Source organism: Neolamprologus brichardi, chromosome 19 (genome assembly GCF_056152115.1).
Source record: "Neolamprologus brichardi isolate AB-2024 chromosome 19, ASM5615211v1, whole genome shotgun sequence".
In the NCBI taxonomy this organism is placed as follows: domain Eukaryota; kingdom Metazoa; phylum Chordata; class Actinopteri; order Cichliformes; family Cichlidae; genus Neolamprologus; species Neolamprologus brichardi.
In genome coordinates, this window is record NC_142122.1 from 3,882,143 (window position 1) to 3,901,403 (window position 19,261).

The following is a 19,261-nucleotide window of genomic DNA, read 5'->3' on the forward strand; positions in this document are numbered from 1 at the left end:
CTAGCAAACAAAGCAATCACAAGGAGATTTTCAGTGCAACGTTATATATCTCTTTGCAAACAATGCTATCACCAGCCGGTGCCAGAATACACCCTTTTCCCTAGCAACTGCCAGTTGCCAGTGGGCCATTGACTGGTTTCTCCGCCCATTTGAGGGGATGATCTAATATGGATAAAGGTAGCAAAGGTGGGAAGGAAAACTTCCTTTTTAAAGTCATCGCCCACTGCTGAGTGTAGAAAAAGGAAAGCATAAGGGAAAAACAAAGACCATTCGCATGCCATGTGAGAGAAAAGACAAACTTTAATGACATGTAGCAGTGGTATGTGAGTGTCTGGGGAGTTGAAAATAGGTGAGAATAAATGTTAAGAGCATCATGGGCAGCTCAGCAGAATCCTGAGCCTATAACAGCATAAGACTAATCTCAAAAGCAGACAGAGCTTCTGTCTGCTAGGTCCACAGGAGATGGGGCTCTGCCTCTCAATCTAGTCTTGGAAACTCTACAAGCAGCGAGTAAGTCTGCAGTGGAGGATGAAAGTTCTTTATTAAGTTAACATGGTATTTGAGGTGTGTAAGATATCACAGGGTTTGATTATTTAGGACTTTTATATGTAAGTGAAAGTTTTTAAAATTTAACTCAAGATTTAACAGGGAACCATTGAAGAAATGCTGACATACTGGGAATATGCATTTCCTGTTAATTTCACTACAGTGCTGTGGATTAACATTCCCTTTGTACCTTCTGAAATGCTTGAGAGGGGAAACTCTTGGTACTGTCTTGGAATATTTACAAACATTTAGCAAGGCTACTGGTGTAAGTAAATTTATGCTGGAAATTATTAGAGTTTCAGTAAATGTGGTTTATGCTCACTGGGGAGTTTTTACACAAGGAAGTGTGCCACTTCCTTGATGAGCTAGCCTCTACACTTAGGTGCTTTTCCTCTACTACATACTCTTACAGTTTACAAACACTGAGCTGCAGCTGAATCAATGAGTACCTTCCAGATTCTGGTGCCAGAATTTGAATTGATGGCTCATTTGCTAAACTTCTTCTTCTTCTTTTTTAAATGTATTTACATGAAAATGTTCCAGTGATTTTGAGTGGTTTTGATAAAGGCCCTGAATGCTTTCCAAATGATTGAGCCTTATATGTAAAAAGTAACCTGAACCTGAAATGAGGAGTGGACAGTGGGACAATAAGCCAGATACATATGTGCATAATGCATTTATCAAAAAGAGCTGCATTTAAATGACGATATAAAATAATTTCAACAGTATGTTGATTCCAACCACACTGGTGCTTTCTTGCACTGTTGTGTCAGTAATGAGTGATGAATTAATCAATAAAGCATCATGGCCAAATCAAACATTGCACCCTCACATAATCTATGTGTGTTTAATGAGCTCAAAGTGCACAAGGAAAAAACATCTTTTATAGCTGTTTACCTGTTTTTCTGTTAGAACAGTTACTAATTCAGAGCCGCCTTTTACATGCAAGCACATTCTTGTAGTATTTAATTTTCATTGATTATTCATATTCACGTTATATATCTCAGATTGTTCCCTCTACATTAAGTTTGTCTTCTCTGTCTGTCTCAGTAAAAAACAAATTGCCAAGTAAATGACAATTAAAAATAGAAATGTCTACTTTTTGAGAAAAGTTATCTTGAAAGCATTTTGCATTTTGGCAATTATCTAAACGACAACTTAGAGCTTAGCAGGAAAAATATACATGGATCTCTTCTTCAGTGCGTGCAGATGAACTGTGCATCAAACGTCCATTCCTTTGCGTTAAGTGTACATCGAAATGTACATCCACTGGAAATAAAGAGAGACAGGTTGTTAGTGCAGTATGTGCAGCCCCTCCACCTATCTCCAAGGACATCCTGGCCTACTCTTCTTGATCATTGGCTGACATGGGAGAGTCTTCAACTGACATAGCTCTCCTCGGACTGCTGAACTATAAAAGCTGGCCAAGATAAAAGGCTCAGTATCTCTCATCCCTCTTTAATGGCTATATTTGTAATTCTCAAAAACTTTAATCATAACAACATTCAAAAAAGCTGCATTTGAGGGATATAAGTGAAATCAGTTGAACTTTTAGCAAATGCCAATCTAAGTCTGCCCTTAACACATTAACAGTTGTTAACTGTCTAACCTTACCAACGTGTTTTAAAATCCCGGACATGCCCCACTTGGTCACAAACTAGCTCAAGGTATGCACAAGGAGTGCGCAACTGTTTCCTTTAGTGTAAGATAATTTATGAATAGTATATAAATTTATTTTCAGTTTTAAAAATGTATTTTTCTTTCCTCTGAACTTCAAAATGAATCAACATCTGTTATAAAATGTACTAATGAGAACAAGCTGGCTTTATTACCTCAGACTCTTGAAGAGTCATGGCTTTTCCATCAGATAACTGTCTGAAGATTTCTGTTGATGAGCAAAAATTTATTGAATCTCTTAAAAGATACGTATAAAATTAATGTCTTCCACAACAAAAAGGTTAAAGTTTTCCATTGTGAGGTTGTATTTTTGAATTGACTCACTTCAGATAAATCGCAAACAGAAATAAACAGATCATAGCTTGTCCCACTTGTCTTCACTTACTGTTCATGCAGTCAAAGCGAAGGATGAGACTGATGAAGCTCTCCAGCGTCATGTGTCCAGAGGAGGCGCCGTAGCGCAGAGCCATCAGATTCAGCATGTCGTCTCTCACCCTTATTCCTGACAAGCACATTAAACACACACATTCACATTAATGACTTACATTGAGACTTCGGTCAGAAACTCTTAGATTCTAACAAAATAAATTTAGAACTTTTGCATTAATAGTGACGTAGTTCCTGTAGGACAGTGCTTTAACTGAAAAATTACACAGGCGCTTGGTAACCCTGTGTTTATATAGGAAGTAGTGCTGTCAGCGTTAATCTCATTAAAATGATGTTAACGCATTTTGTGGCAAATCTCCGTTAACGAGTTATCACGGATCGCCCCGTGCGTGAGGCTGGATGGTGTCAACATGTTAACGAGCTAACTGCACTAACAACGCCATGTAGCCCCATTTTAACGAGACTGACGCTGGCAGCACTAATAGGAAGATAACCAGAATACAAGCAGATGGCAATCGGCTGAGTCGAGTGTCCATTTTCAAAGTAAAGTGATGCAAACAAGTTGCTGTCATTAGCAGAGGCTGACTCAGATTGATTGCAACTTGTTGGCAGTTTATCTGCATTTATAAATAACATGACTGTTATTTGCAAACCTTCACCAATCTGTCAGACAATGATGCAGTCAATCTGAGGTAGACCATAATCCCTTGGAGACAGGTTGCCTCCCACCAGGTGAAATGAGCAATCTCTTTGCAATTGAAAATGTTTGCCATGAGGTTGAAGGTGTTGCAAGCTCTGGGCAATCAGTTGGTGATCGCAATTACTTGCATACGACCAGCACAAAGCATCAATTGCCAAGTTTTTTCCCAGTCACAAGAAATAGCAGTCCTATTTTTGTTGTGGTGTGCCTTAGCCATTTGGGAGTCCAGTGAGAGGATTGCAGGAGGGTGTAGTTTCAGGAACATTAATGAATGAATGAATTCCAAGCAGGCCTACCTGAAACTAAGAATGCATTTCGTAGTTCTCTCAGTGACAGCGTTCCTGTTCGTGAAACATCAGTGCGGAAGAAAATTTCCTAGAAAACAAAAAGAAAAAAGCCAAATGTAGCAGAAGTATTATTCATACATAATTAACTATAGAGCAGTGCATGTAGTTAAAAAAATGTAACTTTTTTCAGCATATTTAACCTAATTTTCATTGTCTTTACCTTGAATGTAATAACTTTGTTCCACAGACGAAGAAATTCCTCACTGTTGAGTTTTCCTGTAATTGATGTCTGTTTTACCCAACATTAAGGCAACAAAACTATGTGTGCGAGTAAAACATGTACTGGCCAACTGGGTAGCTCCTCTACAAGCCAAGAAGCTGTGCTGACCAGTGTTGGGGAGTAACGGAATACATGTACCGCCGTTACATTTAAAATACAAACTATGACTAACTGTATTCCGTTACAGTTACCGTTTATAAAGGTGTTATCAGAATACAGTTACTTTGTCTAAATTAATGGATTACGCGGCGGTATTTTCCTGTTTCATATGTTAGGCTATGCCCTCTTTATTTTTGGTTTCCACGCCAGTGGAAAAGTGCGAGCTGTCACTGAGCAGAAACGGGAGCTGGAAGCATGTAAATATAATAATAACCACTGCAGCCAAGAAGAGAGCCTGACGAGCCCAGTTGTAAGTAAACTATTAAGAATCGACTGTACACCGTGTTCCTGTTTTCCTCCAAAGACAATAAGTTCCGTTGGAGCAGCCTTTCAACGCCTCTCTCTGTCTCTGCTAGCAAAGTTGACCCAGACAACAAAGTAAAGCTAGTTTTCAGCTACGAGCCCGACACAGAACCCGACGTATTAGCCAGAGGTCCCTTTATGGTTTTACGCCTTTACGGTTTGGAGTGGCGGACCTGTTTTATATAAGCGCGGAATAGTTTTCTATACGAGATTGCTGCAAAAAGCGCAGCCTTACCCAATGTCCACCTACTGTTACTCATTTTATATTAAGATTTAAACATCTAGTTGGTATTGGTATGGTGAATAACCTTCAGTAAAAGTAATAATTCACACCGCAATAGTACATTCATGCAGTTGTAAAAAGCATGATAATATATTAAGTAATCCAAAGTATTCATAATACGTTACTCTCATTGAGTAACGGAATACGTTACAAAATACATTCTGGGGCATGTATTCTGTAATCTGTAGTGGAATACATTTTAAAAGTAACCTTCCCAACACTGGTGCTGACCCACTAAAGCGTGAACTCTACATGACTGCTAACCATATGAAGTCTCATAAAACCTCAAAGTGACAAGATGAAGACTTTTCTAACTGGCCTTTTTCCAAAACCATGAGATAAAATTAAGACCTTTATTTGGCAAGAACTCTGAGATATCCTTCAATGCTACATCCAGATGAACAGAATTTGTTGGGACTTCCTCACCTGGATTGTTGACTCTTTAACTCTGTTTTAGATACTTTTTGATATTATTTTCAAATTACTTAGCTTTAGTCACAATGTTGCTGTGATCATGCATACAAATGTTTGAAAATGTGGAGAACATGTAAATCTATTATTTGCGTTGTCTGAGTGACTATGACAAATGTCACATGCACCACAACAGGATACATCCATTAATGCAACCATGCTGCGACAGGCGTCAATGCTGAAGCCTCCAGATTTCAGGTCTCCTAAATGAAACAGAAATATATATTTCAGCAATATATAAGTCTTAAGCTCTTGAGCTGTAGTCTCTTGAAGTGCAAACCTTTTAGGATGTTTTCATTTAGAAGCCTCTGAAGCTGCTCAGCATCCACTTCTTCATACTGGAAATGAAAACAGGATTTCTCTTATACTTCTATTTATGAGCCTCGGTCACTTGTTAACGTACCAAATTAAACTGTCTTGTGTATTGCTGTAATTTCTCTTTTACAATACAAAATCTTTGCTAGCTTTAGCAAAACTCTAACCAATCAAGCTAAATATTACAAGTTGTAATCCAGTTATTTCAAGTTGCCCAGAAATAATTAGGTTAGATGGAAAAGGTGGATAGATATTTTGATGATTAGCACTGAAGTAATGCATGGCTATTAGTTCAGCATGTGGGTGCAATTCTAGGGCCACTGTTATTCACAGTTCTCATAATTAAGTGAGTTACACATTGATTTTTGTTTTGTCTGGAAACATCTAAGTGCTTTGTCTGTGAAGGTTCTCAGTCATCCAGGTCATCGTAGTCAAAGGAGCTTGCAAAGAAAAGCGTCTGGACTTCTTTAAGTTACTTGAAGACGTTTCACCTCTTATCCGAGAAGAACTGAAGAAGCTTCTCGGATGAGAGGTGAAACGTCTTCAAGTAACTTAAAGAAGTCCATCTAAGTGCTTTCAAAAAAGATTTGAACTCAGATTAAAACCCTTTTTTTAAATTTTTTATTTAAACGTTTCCAATAAAGCTGGCTAACATTACTTAGCCAGTTAAATATTGCTACTTTTGATAGGACACCAAATTAGAAAAAGTTTGTCTATAAGTACCTTGGTTTTATTACTATGGACACTGAACTTGTCTTAAAGAAGATGTTATTGCATATTCTTTTTTTCTTCTTTTTTTTACTATTTTATAGTGCTCTAGACTGTATATCTAGAGATAAAATGTGTAATTTAGAGCAGCGGTCCCCAACCTTTTTTGCGCCACGGACCAATTTATGCCCGACAATATTTTCATGGACCGGCCTTTAAGGTGTCGCGGATAAATACAACAAAATAAAACTAGTAACGGTACCGAAAAAAAGAAAATTTATTCATAACACACGTGAAAAGACCAAGGAAAACCGAGTAAACGATAAAAACGATAACAAAATAACGCTGAAAACCGATAAAAACCCTGAAAACTATACATTTCACACCTGAGCCTCAACTCTCGCGGCCCGGTACCAAACGACTCACGGACCGGTACTGGTCCGAGGCCCGGGGGTTGAGGACCGCTGATTTAGAGCTATAGAAAGCTAATATTTAAACAGTCTTTTTCCATTTTCATATTTTATTTCTGTCTTATTTATATCAACTTAGTTCTTCAGTAAGTTAAGCTTTCTTCACCATACTGAGCCAATAATGTGTCATACAAGATTCATATTTTGATCCTAGCTTAAATTGCTACTAAATAACTGTGATAAATAACCAACAGTGAGAAGACAACTAAACCACAAGTGCATCTTTAAAGTAGCCAAAAAATTAATCAGGATGATTAAGCTTTCACTTTAAAATTTCTCACTTTTATACACAACTGGTGTTCTGTTGTGGATTTTTTTTGGTTGAGAACAAATGTAACAAAATGCATTTAAACTTTCATGTTAGCACGTTTTATGTTCTTTGTATACAGAAGTCAAACAGTTTTATTTTGTGCACTGAAGTATAATAGTTTGTCAAACCTCTCACAGATAAGATTTTTTTTCATCCTCATCTAAAACTTATCAAACAAACAAAAGTTTCCACTGTGTGATAAAACTCAGTCTATATAAGAGAAATAGTAAACTCAACAGTGTCAGGGATGCTCGTGAGAAAATAACAGGAAGTTACCTTGTCAGAGTTTTTATGGAAAAACTCTCTCCTTTGTTCATCATCCTGTCGATTTTTTACCTTGACCTGAAACAGAGAAATTAAATTCTGTGTTAAATAAAAAGCTATTTACATATCATTTAGCATATAACACAACCGCAACCAGACATGATTTATTGTTGAACACCCACCTTCTCGTCAAGCTCATGTTTGTGATCACCAGAATTATCACTGCAGAGAAAGAAAAAAATCACAATTTATTTGTTCTTGTCTGTTTTGCATATATCTCATGCAGATTGTTCCAATTTAGCAATGTTGTGTTTGCACAAACAATGAGCGTGCATACTAGCAGTTGGTCTCTGATTTTGCGTGGATGGTCAGGATAAAGGAGGCTGTCTCGTTGGGATTGAAGGTGGATGGCACAATCAAATATTCCCCATGCTTTAACATAAAGAACTCCATCACCTCACGGGCATTCAGGTAGGTTTTAGTTTGGGCAACAGGTGCCTGGAATTTGAAGAACTCCTCTGTAAATTTCCCCCTCTGTGTCTTATACTGAAATAACAGGTAGATATGTCAGTTATCTTACACCATTTAAAGTGGGGCTTCTGTATCTGTAAATGGGAACTGGATACAAACTGTTTCTTACTTTTTCAGTCACCTTGAAGGAAATCAGTGCAAGTTGGTTCATGTTCAGAATAAGAAATATACTCGGTTAGTGTCAGAATACAACCCTAATAAAATCTGTATACAGTGGGGCAAAAAAGTATTTAGTCAGCCACCGATTGTGCAAGTTCCCCCACTTAAAATGATGACAGAGGTCAGTAATTTGCACCAGAGGTACACTTTAACTGTGAGAGACAGAATGTGAAAAAAAAATCCATGAATTCACATGGTAGGATTTGTAAAGAATTTATTCGTAAATCAGGGTGGAAAATAAGTATTTGGTCAATAACAAAAATACAACTCAATACTTTGTAACATAACCTTTGTTGGCAATAACAGAGGTCAAACGTTTACTATAGGTCTTTACCAGGTTTGCACACACAGTAGCTGGTATTTTGGCCCATTCCTCCATGCAGATCTTCTCAAGAGCAGTGATGTTTTGGGGCTGTCGCCGAGCAACACGGACTTTCAACTCCCGCCACAGATTTTCTATGGCGTTGAGGTCTGGAGACTGGCTAGGCCACTCCAGGACTTTCAAATGCTTCTTACGGAGCCACTCCTTTGTTGCCCGGGCGGTGTGTTTTGGATCATTGTCATGTTGGAAGACCCAGCCTCGTTTCATCTTCAAAGTTCTCACTGATGGAAGGAGGTTTTGGCTCAAAATCTCACGATACTTGGCCCCATTCATTCTGTCCTTAACACGGATCAGTCGTCCTGTCCCCTTGGCAGAAAAACAGCCCCATAGCATGATGTTTCCACCCCCATGCTTCACAGTAGGTATGGTGTTCTTGGGATGCAACTCAGTATTCTTCTTCCTCCAAACACGACGAGTTGAGTTCATACCAAAAAGTTCTACTTTGGTTTCATCTGACCACATGACATTCTCCCAATCCTCTGCTGTATCATCCATGTGCTCTCTGGCAAACTTCAGACGGGCCTGGACATGCACTGGCTTCAGCAGCGGAACACGTCTGGCACTGCGGGATTTGATTCCCTGCCGTTGTAGTGTGTTACTGATGGTGACCTTTGTTACTTTGGTCCCAGCTCTCTGCAGGTCATTCACCAGGTCCCCCCGTGTGGTTCTGGGATCTTTGCTCACCGTTCTCATGATCATTTTGACCCCACGGGATGAGATCTTGCGTGGAGCCCCAGATCGAGGGAGATTATCAGTGGTCTTGTATGTCTTCCATTTTCTGATGATTGCTCCCACAGTTGATTTTTTCACACCAAGCTGCTTGCCTATTGTAGATTCACTCTTCCCAGTCTGGTGCAGGTCTACAATTCTTTTCCTGGTGTCCTTCGAAAGCTCTTTGGTCTTGGCCATGGCGGAGTTTGGAGTCTGACTGGTTGAGGCTGTGGACAGGTGTCTTTTATACAGATGATGAGGTCAAACAGGTGCCATTCATACAGGTAACGAGTGGGGGACAGAAAAGCTTCTTACAGAAGACGTTACAGGTCTGTGAGAGCCAGGGATTTTCCTTGTTTGAGGTGACCAAATACTTATTTTCCACCCTGATTTACGAATAAATTCTTTACAAATCCTACCATGTGAATTCATGGATTTTTTTTTCACATTCTGTCTCTCACAGTTGAAGTGTACCTCTGGTGCAAATTACTGACCTCTGTCATCATTTTAAGTGGGGGAACTTGCACAATCGGTGGCTGACTAAATACTTTTTTGCCCCACTGTACATCTTTTACTAATGATTATAGGCTCTTCAAAGATGATGACAACTGAGCCAAAGGTTTAATCATTGAAGGAATAGCAGTGCAGCCTTCAAGTTGAGGTCATCCTTATCACCATCCTGATGTGCAATACCTTTGCAACTTGGAAACGATTCAAAACATAAAAGTGTCATGACATTTCCATATTAGGCAGCAAAGAGTAATGTTTACCTCAAATATGAAAAACCCAATGTGGAGGTTTTGCGCCAGGTGTCTGTTCCTTTTTTCGGGCTTTTGCATGAGAGACACCAATATGTTTTTATCACCGTCTTTCTCTGAGTATCCACCGCAAATTTTGAAACGACACTGTGGATTAGTCCAGAAACTGTCTAGAAAGCAAATAAAAAAACATGGTTTATTTGCTGGATACAGAAGTTCAAAAATGAACCTGAAAGTTAGGCTGGTTAAATAGTCCAGGTCAGGTGGGTGAAAGGTTCACTTAACTTTTGTTTAATAAATGACAAAGTCATGCAATTAAATGAGCTATATAGATAATATACTTTGGAAAAGACTTTACAACTCTGTTTATGGGTCTGTATTGTTATGGATGTCCAACTCATTCTTTCCATTTACAAGAAAAAACTATGTTACCATATTTGGGCTTTTAATATTGTAACATATTTGTTACTACTGGTTACAGAATTTTAATACCTACAATACTTGGGAAAAAATAGCTGAAATTTGCATGCACATTTTTTTTAGTTTAACATAACTCTGTTATGTTAAACTAAAAAAATTAAGCAATGACCTTAATACTAACTACACTAAACTAAAGAACTTGTTGCCCTATTGGACCTATTGTTAATTTTAGGCTCCGCATCAAGACTAAAAGAATAATCTTATTTAATAATTACTGAAATAAATTGCTACATAGCACCTATGAACTTCAGGACTCTTTTATCTCTTTTAATTGTCTATTTCAAGACACTGAGGTTGATAAAAATCTTAAATGTGAATCTGTTAAATATTAAAATCACACAAACACTACATGTATGTGTTTGTGCTTTACCAATTTGTGCTTATTTCGGTACATTCTTTCTAGTATACACTCTCGGTCAAAAGTTTTAGAACATCCCAATTTTCCCAGTTATTTATTGCAATTCAAGTCATTCAAGTCCAGCTTGAAATGGTACAAAGGTAAGTGAACTGCCGGAGGTAAAAAGATAAAAAAAAAAAATTTTTAAATGGCGTGGTAACCCAAATTAATGTACATTTTTGGAATTATACACAAAGGCCTTTTTCATGGAACACAAAACAGGTTAGCAATTAAAAGCTGTGCTGGAACAATGGAGGTTGATCAAGCTTTGAAAACTTCAATTACTGATTCCTACATGTGTTCCAACTTTTCTGGATTACTTCCAACCCCCTCTGTCTGCATAAAAGCAGTATGAAACACACTGTGGTACCATACCCTCGTGATCAGTTGAACAGTACTGTACTGCAGAAAGCACTGTGTTGCTACAAAAATGGCCAGAAAAATGCAAATAACAATGGAAGTGAGAAAGACCACCATAACGCTTAAAAATGTATCCTGAAAAGTTGATTCTGTTCATCTGGATGTAGCCTTTTCAGTCGGAGAAACATTTCATGACAGTGAGTACTGTTTCCTTGCCCATCAAAAGACCCAAAGCCACAAATAAATCAGAGGACACGTTTGTGAGAAACTAGGCGGCTCACAGGACAACAGCTTCAAGCACAGTTTAATAGTGTCATAGTAAGCAAGTCTCAGTTTCAACTGTGAAGAGAAGACTTCGAGCTGCAGGTTTGACAGGACAATGCTAAGACATCAGAATAAGACAAAGAGGCTTCCCTGGGCCATGAAACATCGCCATTGGACTACTGAAGACTGGGAGAAGGTATTGTGGACTGATGAATCAAAATTTGAACTCTTTGGATCGTCATGCAGGATCTTTGTACTCAAGTAGGGGAAGGATGGTTCCACAGTGTGTGGCATCAACTGTCAAACATGGAAGAGGAAGTGTGATGGTCTCAGGCTGTTTTGCTGGATCCAGGGTGGGTGACTTGCACATAGTGAGAGGCACCCTAAACCAAAACAGCTACCAAAGCAATCTGCAGCACCATGCAATACCCTCTAGTATGCACCTAGTTGTTCAGGTGTTCATCCTACAGCAAGATAATGAACCAAAACATAAGTCCAAGCTATGCCACAACTACGTCAGGAAAAAAAGAACAAGATAAGCTTGAAAACATGGAGTGTCCAGCACAGTCTCCAGAATTAAATCCCAACGAGCTGGTTTGGGATCAACTGGACAGAAGAGTGAAAGCAAAGCAACCTACAAGTGCCACACATTTATGGGAACTTCTGCAACAGATATGGGAACAACTTTCAGAATAATATTTGATTTCTATTGTAGAAAGAATGACACAGGTGTGTCCAGCTGTTCTATGGTAAATGGTTAATGGACTGATTCTTATATAGAGCTTTTCTGCTCTCCTGGAGCACTCAAAGCGCTTTGTATCTGCCAACGGTGGCTACTTTGAAGAGTCAAAGTTGATTTGATTGATAATGATGATTTTGGTCTCTAAATTGATTCCATGATTTATTTTTTAACTCCAACTGCTTATTTGTACAATGTTTTCATTTCAGAGTGCAATGAGACAGTAAAATGCATAATTTTCACAAAAAAATAAATAAAATTGGGATGTTCTAAAACTTTTAACTGAAAGTGTATGTATTTAATGTTTCAACGCATTTGCAATAAGATTTAATACCTCTGTAATTAAGGCAACCTCCAGCAGTGGTTCCTGCAACCCATCGGCCCTCATACACAGAGGTCTTCCACTGACTAGAGTCACTTTCATCAAAGAAGTCAGGAGACAGCCCACAGATGTCAATATCTGTGTAGAACTTACAGAAATCTTCAAAGGTCATCCTGTAAAAATCAGATGAATTTTGAGATTACTTGTTTTACATCTGGATGGGATGTTAGGGTACAATGCAAAAAGTGTTTGTATTTGTTTTTTTGTTTTTTAATTTCACAAGTTTTCTTACCAAAACTCTCCATCATCAGCCACTGAAAGGCACATTTCACGGTCTTCAGGACTCACAGTTTGCCACAGAGGAGACCTCAAAGAAAATTTGTCATTTTATTTAGACAAAGAGACAGCTTTTCAAAATTCTTTTGAATATTCAAAGGGAGTTCAGAGAAGCTCTCCTGCATGTGTCCACAGCCCTACTTGAAATATAATCTTTACACTAGATAGAAGGCTACCACATAGGTTTTGACATTGATTTGCTTTCCATCTTTGAAGTTGAGAGCCACGAGTGTGAGTCTGACTTACCGATCACTCCAGTCTCCTTTCCACTCTCCTTTACCCCAGGGATTCCACAAACGCACCAGGTATACAATTTTTCCTCGACTCATCATCTGACCGCAAACCACCATTTGTTTTTGTTAATTTTAAGTATCATTTGATTTTTTTTTTCTATTTCCAGTACAAATCTTTACCTCTTTGATACCTGTCACAGTGTATGCATGGCCTGCAACCAGTCCATTTGGTAATATTTCGTTACCAGATGTCTCCTACAAGACAAAAGCATTTGCTACTAGTAAAGTAGAATATTATACATTAAGAACATCAACTTCTATTGATGATGATGAAGCCAATAAATCATTTTACGTGTGCAAGTGACTGTGAAATGGTTTGCTTGTGGCTAAATTCGACACTACTTTGCTCAGATGTTTTTCAGAATGTTATTTCCTTGCAGAGTTAAATATATACTAAATGTTAGACTGGCACGAGTAAGCACAATAACTGAACAACAGCAGCATTTATATCAAACTGGCTCATGTAAGCAAAGGTCTGTCTAGCACATCCCTGCCTTGTCAATGAACTTTATCCTTGGGTAATGTGAAGACCATGTTATAAGTGTCACAAACAATTGTTTTATAGCGGCATTTATAAAGTGACTGTAATAAAAGTTTATAACCATGACTAAGGTCCTTTTAGCTGCTTTGGCAGACGTTTAAACCTCTGTCTCTGGGTAGATTCTGACAAAAAGATACCAAAACTGTGCCGGATACAGTTATAAAACTTTATAGGTGTTTAGTGAAATGAATGAAAATAAGTCTTCATGTATGAGTGAGTATAGGGCAGCAGAAGTATCAGGGACATTAAGCCAATGCTGGTGATTCTGTGTGGTGCAGTTCTACTTACCCTGGGAGGTGTACCACAGCCCATCAGTGTGTTTGATTTGCCAGCTCTGCAGATCAGCCCCCACAGGCTTGGACTCGGATGTGACAGCTCGATGTTAATGTGGACGCCGCCGGTGAAGTCCATCATAGCCTCTGAAGGAGTTCCAGCAATCATGTCGGAGTAGGAACCACAAACCCTGACAGGATAATATTGTTTTTTTAATATTTAGAGAAATCACACCTTCAACTCATTTATGTCTAAGATTAAGATTGCATACTTGGCATAGGCTTTCTCCAGGAGAGCAGACCAGAACTCATTTTGGTCTTTGGAATGAACAAAGATTAGTCTGCCATTGATTGTTGGTAGTTTGTCATCAATGACCACATCCTCCCACTGCCCAAATCTCCAGAACTGGGGGAAAAAAAGAATCCAGCATGTCACACTTGATTTATTATTTAACAAAAAATGTCTTGAAGCGTGTTGGCGCTCGACCTCGGTCTCTAAAAGTTATGATAGATGAAAAGATGATTCGGGCCAAGAATTTTGTTCCCTTTTAGGCCAATCTGATATTTAGGAAAATACATATCCAGCAATTTATTTCCTCTCCTGTGGCCCTAAAAGTTGCAGGATTCTGCGTTTACATTACACACAGTTTAGTTTCAACATGAAAATGTGTTAATCCAAAATATAAGCAGTAAAAGAATTTTAAACCATGTAGCACATGCTTGTTAGCTAGTTTATTCTGCTGTGGTTAAAATACAAACAAAAAGCGACATCTCAAAAATAAATAAATAAATCACTAAGTATTTTTGACAGGTGTATTTTTATTGAACATTTGGTTTGTTACATGTTGGTGTTTACCCTGAAGTGAAAAATCCCACAGTAGTTCTCATCAAATCCTTGTTCAAGCGGGACAACTTCTGCGAAAATGGATTTCTGGAACGTCAGCGCTCCGATTGACGCAAGAAACCAGCAGTTTCCTGTTCAAAAATATTCTCAGGGTTACCACAGGAAATCAGGTGAGGAGAACAATAAATATATTCATGAATACATTTCCCTACCTAGTTTCCCTTGACCAAAATCAAACCTGGAGACTCCGTCAAGTACAAAGCCTGGAAAACGAACAATTTCCTGAAAAAGGGAGAGTGCTGATCAGAGAGTAAAGTTCTGGAAGTCTTAAAGGAAAGGATGCACATTTCTTTTAGTGTATCCTTCACAAAAATGTGCATTTATTCAAATTATTTTAAGAGTCACAATAGCATGTTGAAGACTGTTGTTTTGTTCAATTCAATTCAATTCAATTTTATTTATATAGCGCCAAATCACAACAAAAGTCACCTCAAGGCGCTTCATAGATACAGAGAAAAACCCAACAATCACATGACCCCCTATGGGCAAGCACTTTGGCGACAGTGGGAAGGAAAAACTCCCTTTTAACAGGAAGAAACCTCCGGCAGAACCAGGCTCAGGGAGGGGCGGGGCCATCTGCTGCGACCGGTTGAGGTGAGAGAAGTTGAACCAAACTAAAAAGCATACCTGAAATCTGTTTGTAGAAAGTATAAGAGAAGGTATTACTTGTACTCAAAGCTGCAGTGTATCAAATATCTGTGTCGAGCTGTGACAAACTAAACTAGAAACCTGAATGTGCTATTTTTGAACCGTGGAATAAGAAATTCTTTGTGTAGTGAGAATCAATCTAAATGCAGGTCAAGTACTAAAAGTGAATTGCTCTTTTTATAATCAGCTGAGCAGTTTAGCTTTACAAAATTACCTAATATTAACATTTCAGCGCAACACTCACTGCTGGTCGGCGCCACTCCACACAGGCCAGTTCAGAAGGGCTCAGTATGCCATGGTGTAGTATCTCTTGACCAATGGACCTTCCGTCAGGTAGAAATGTCTCATCAATGAAGCTTACTCCTCTTGTGAGGCAGTACTGTTTCAACTGCTCGTAGTCTTGGCCCAAGAACTTCTGGGGCTTGGTGAACTTTCCGAAACCGTCCTTCTTGTAGCGGGCCTCTATGATGTTCAAGCATACACCGGGAGGAGGCATCACTGCAGTTTTTGGACTGTTTACAAGAATTTTGCATAAAAAATCCAGACAATGTAAGAGATTAAAGAACGCAGCATCACCTATTTAAGGTTGGGTATAGATCAAGGGTGTGGGAATGGCATTTCAAAATGGGAAGTCATGACACAAATGATCACATACATGTTTTAAATAAATATAATGAGCTACAGAATGATGGAAAAAGATAATTCCATTATGGTGCATAAAATCATATTTGCAGCTCGCTGAAAAAGAGCAAAAATGAGTTCAAACTTCAGATAGTTCATGTGAAATTATTGCAAAGTGCGGTTTGCCCAACTATTATGAAACATAGTATATAACAAGAGTATTATTAACATTATAATACTAATAATAAATAGGCATTTTTGAGAACTTTTTTGTCAGGAAAACTAGATTAAAGGCTTTTATATTAATTATTATGTTACATTGTTCCAAACATTAAAAATAGATGTAAAACGTAAAGGTTTTCATTATGTTGGACCTTATTTGCACCCTGAATGGAAAAATTTAAAATTATACCTTTAACATTCATTCTTTTTCAGGGGGCTTCTCTTTTGTTTACATTTATCTAAAAATGTAAACAAATTCTGCTATAGACACTTTTTTTTATGATAGTCTTAAAAATATAATATCTTCATGCATGAACAATCCCTTGTAAGGTCAACTGCACCAGTAATAACATTTGAACTTACAAAGCCCATAGTTTGCATTCACAGCAGCAGGAAGCACCACACTGATACGAATGCAAATTAAGGATCATCTGGTTCAAGGTTTTAAAAGCAGGTCTTACCTCACTAACTCAAAAGTGAAAAGCTGTGCAGAAAAAGGTGTAGTTGCGTCGCGGTGAACCGGTGGGTGAGAACCAAGTAGCTTCGACTGTGCATTTAAGCACCTGAGGCTGTGCACTCCGTCCTTATGTTTCTAACACAGATATGAAAATCACCTTTGAACAAACCACACCTGTGCTGACTTGTAGCTCATACTAATCTACTTCCTGCAAGCTACTGTTTGACCAACAGAGAGATGGCCTAGAGAAAGTTTCACTTTCATTCAAGTGACCCTCCACTACCCCATATTTATGTGTATCACAGTCTTATACGTTTATGTGTTTATGGTATCCACTTTCATGTTTAGAGAACAGCAGTTGCTGTTAATGGTTAGCCTGTCAGCAGCAGTAATATTGAAAGTACTCACTGCTTGCAGTAGAGTAGAATAGAATAGAATAGAGTGCCTTTATTGTCACTAGACAGATGTACAATGAGATACAGAGCATCTCCTGCTCACTATGGCTGTGCTTCTTGTTGGCTGCCAGTGTTTGCAGTCCTCACAGTATGACTGAAATCTGTTGTTTATATCTTTGTGTGAACCTCAAAAGTTTTATAGTTGATAATAAATGTTGCCATAAAAAAATCAACATTAGTCACCATTTTAAGATGAAGATCTCAGAAGACTAAGTGACGTGCTGAACACATTTAAGAGATCATTCTTTGTTTGTTAAAACAAAGCCCATATATTATATTTGTGTGAGAGCCATCCTAAACCAAATTTGTGCCCACACACCTGTCAGACAAAGAGCCACTTTATCCCATCTGACCCAATTTACTTAGTTAATTACCTTTAAGCAAACATACAAAGAAAACCTGTTACTGGGAGTCACATGGTGAGTAGACTGTCAGTGTATGTGTCGCTTTAAAACAAACATCCTATGAAATATAGACGTTTGAAGCAAAGTGTCCTGCCCTAAACAGCAGCATGAAATTTATAAATTGAGCACATGGCTTGGACGTATCCCAGGCTAATGTAAGGTGTGTGCCAACTACCATGACACACCTGCCACCATTAGCGTTGGACTTAATGATTATTCACTGTGTAAACAATAGCAGGTACACACTGACATTACAGTGGCAAGTCAAGCTGAACTCTCTGTGATTGAAGATACTAAAGGAGCCAATATTGTACTTATAGTTAACCTTTTTTCAAAAAGAAAGTGAAAAAATATGGTTACAAATAGTTTCTTGAGTCCAGAAGGGCAGTGTCAGCCTACTTTAATGACCAAAGTTGATTCAAAGGGTAATGAAAGGAATAAAATATTATATAGGCTGAGATACAGCTACTATTGGTCTGTGTATTATCTGTCAATCCATTCACAATTTAATTCAAGTCATAACTGAATTTTTGTGGTATAGAATAAGAAGTATTTACTAACTCATATTGAATATTATCAAAATAATTAATTCACATGTTAATTATGTCTTATAATTTATTTTAATGTGAGATGGGTACATTTGTGTTCTACCATCTGCACGGTAGCATGCAAAGAACAACTATAATCTCCCATATTTTAAAACATGTTTAAAAATGTCATCTTTGGACTTTAATACAGGGAATCTGTTACCTGTCTGTCATGAGAGCTCCACCCTGAAACTACACCTTAAAATCACAAAGGCAGATACACAACAGACAACATCTGCTTTCTACATTTTGACTCTCAAAAAAACAGTCAAATTACTTTGTTTAGACAAAGTTTTAAGGTGATTTGAATGTGCTAGTCATCTTTTTTCATAAAGACTGTGTGAAAAGTGGATTTATATTTGAATCATTCCAAACAAAAGCAACCATGAACTCACAAAAACTCAGACCCTGGATTCAAAACCGAGCTATTTTCCCATCTTTGCCATATTAGGTTTTGCGTTTACCAGTAATCATTCTTGGACAGCTCATGCTTTGTGACTTGATACTTGCATATTTGCAGAGTTGACTGACTTGGAAGCTTTTAATCATGTACAGTGTTGGGGAGTAACAGAATACATGTACCGCCGTTACGTATTTAAAATACAAATATGAGTAACTGTATTCCGTTACAGTTACCGTTTAAAAAGGTGGTATTTAGAATACAGTTACTTTGTTGAAATAAGGCGGTACTTCCCTGTTTCATATTGTGGCGGGTCAGGACTGTTTGGGTTTTGTTTGACAGCTACGTTCTGTTGTCCCAGGTGGCGGCGTTACAGTTGCCATGGTTACAGGGTGACGCTCTCTCTCTGCGTGTTTCCTGGGTGAGAGAGGCCTTTTTGTTGTTGTTGTGCTAAGCTAATAGGCAGAATGCTACAGGTATAGCTCTAAAGAATGTAGCATCATGGGCAGTGTAGTCCGTGCTGCAGGGAGAATGGACTGCCATACACGTTATGTGTCTGTGAGCGAGGGAGGGAGAAAAAGGAAAAGTACAAGTTGACATCGAGCAAAAACGGGAGCTGGAAGCATGTAAATATAATAATAACCACTGCAGCCAAGAAGAGAGCCTGACGAGCCCAGTTGTAAGTAAGCTATTAAGACTCGACTGTACACCGTGTTCAGTTTCAACGCCTCTCTCTGTCTCTCGCTGGCAAAATTGACCCAGACAACAAAGTAAAGCTAGTTTTCGGCTACGAGCCCGACACAGAACCCACCATATTAGCCAGAGGTCCCTTTACTACGGTTCGGAGCCGCGGACCTT

General features: G+C 38.4%; 1 protein-coding gene across 2 annotated transcripts; it reads right to left on the reverse strand.

Annotated features, from left to right (window-relative positions):
* Window positions 1–1,528: 1,528 nt before the first annotated feature.
* Window positions 1,529–15,753, reverse strand: LOC102784881 (calpain-9-like). Of its 2 annotated transcripts, none has more exons than XM_006807472.3 (21): window positions 15,502–15,753; window positions 14,762–14,831; window positions 14,562–14,680; window positions 13,978–14,111; window positions 13,722–13,896; window positions 13,013–13,087; window positions 12,846–12,931; window positions 12,556–12,630; window positions 12,276–12,436; window positions 9,714–9,871; window positions 7,801–7,812; window positions 7,498–7,706; window positions 7,343–7,382; window positions 7,173–7,238; window positions 5,374–5,431; window positions 5,235–5,296; window positions 3,818–3,886; window positions 3,607–3,685; window positions 2,609–2,725; window positions 2,379–2,431; window positions 1,529–1,815 (listed from the first exon to the last, which is right to left on the reverse strand). In XM_006807472.3, exons 1-21 carry the CDS (start codon window positions 15,751–15,753, stop codon window positions 1,789–1,791), a joined length of 2,097 nt encoding a protein of 698 aa, XP_006807535.2. In that variant the 3' UTR covers window positions 1,529–1,788. The 2 variants fall into 2 exon arrangements, with proteins under 2 accessions (XP_006807535.2, XP_087688996.1); XM_087832870.1 differs by having other exon boundaries at window positions 7,337–7,382.
* Between the last annotated feature and the right edge of the window lie 3,508 nt (window positions 15,754–19,261).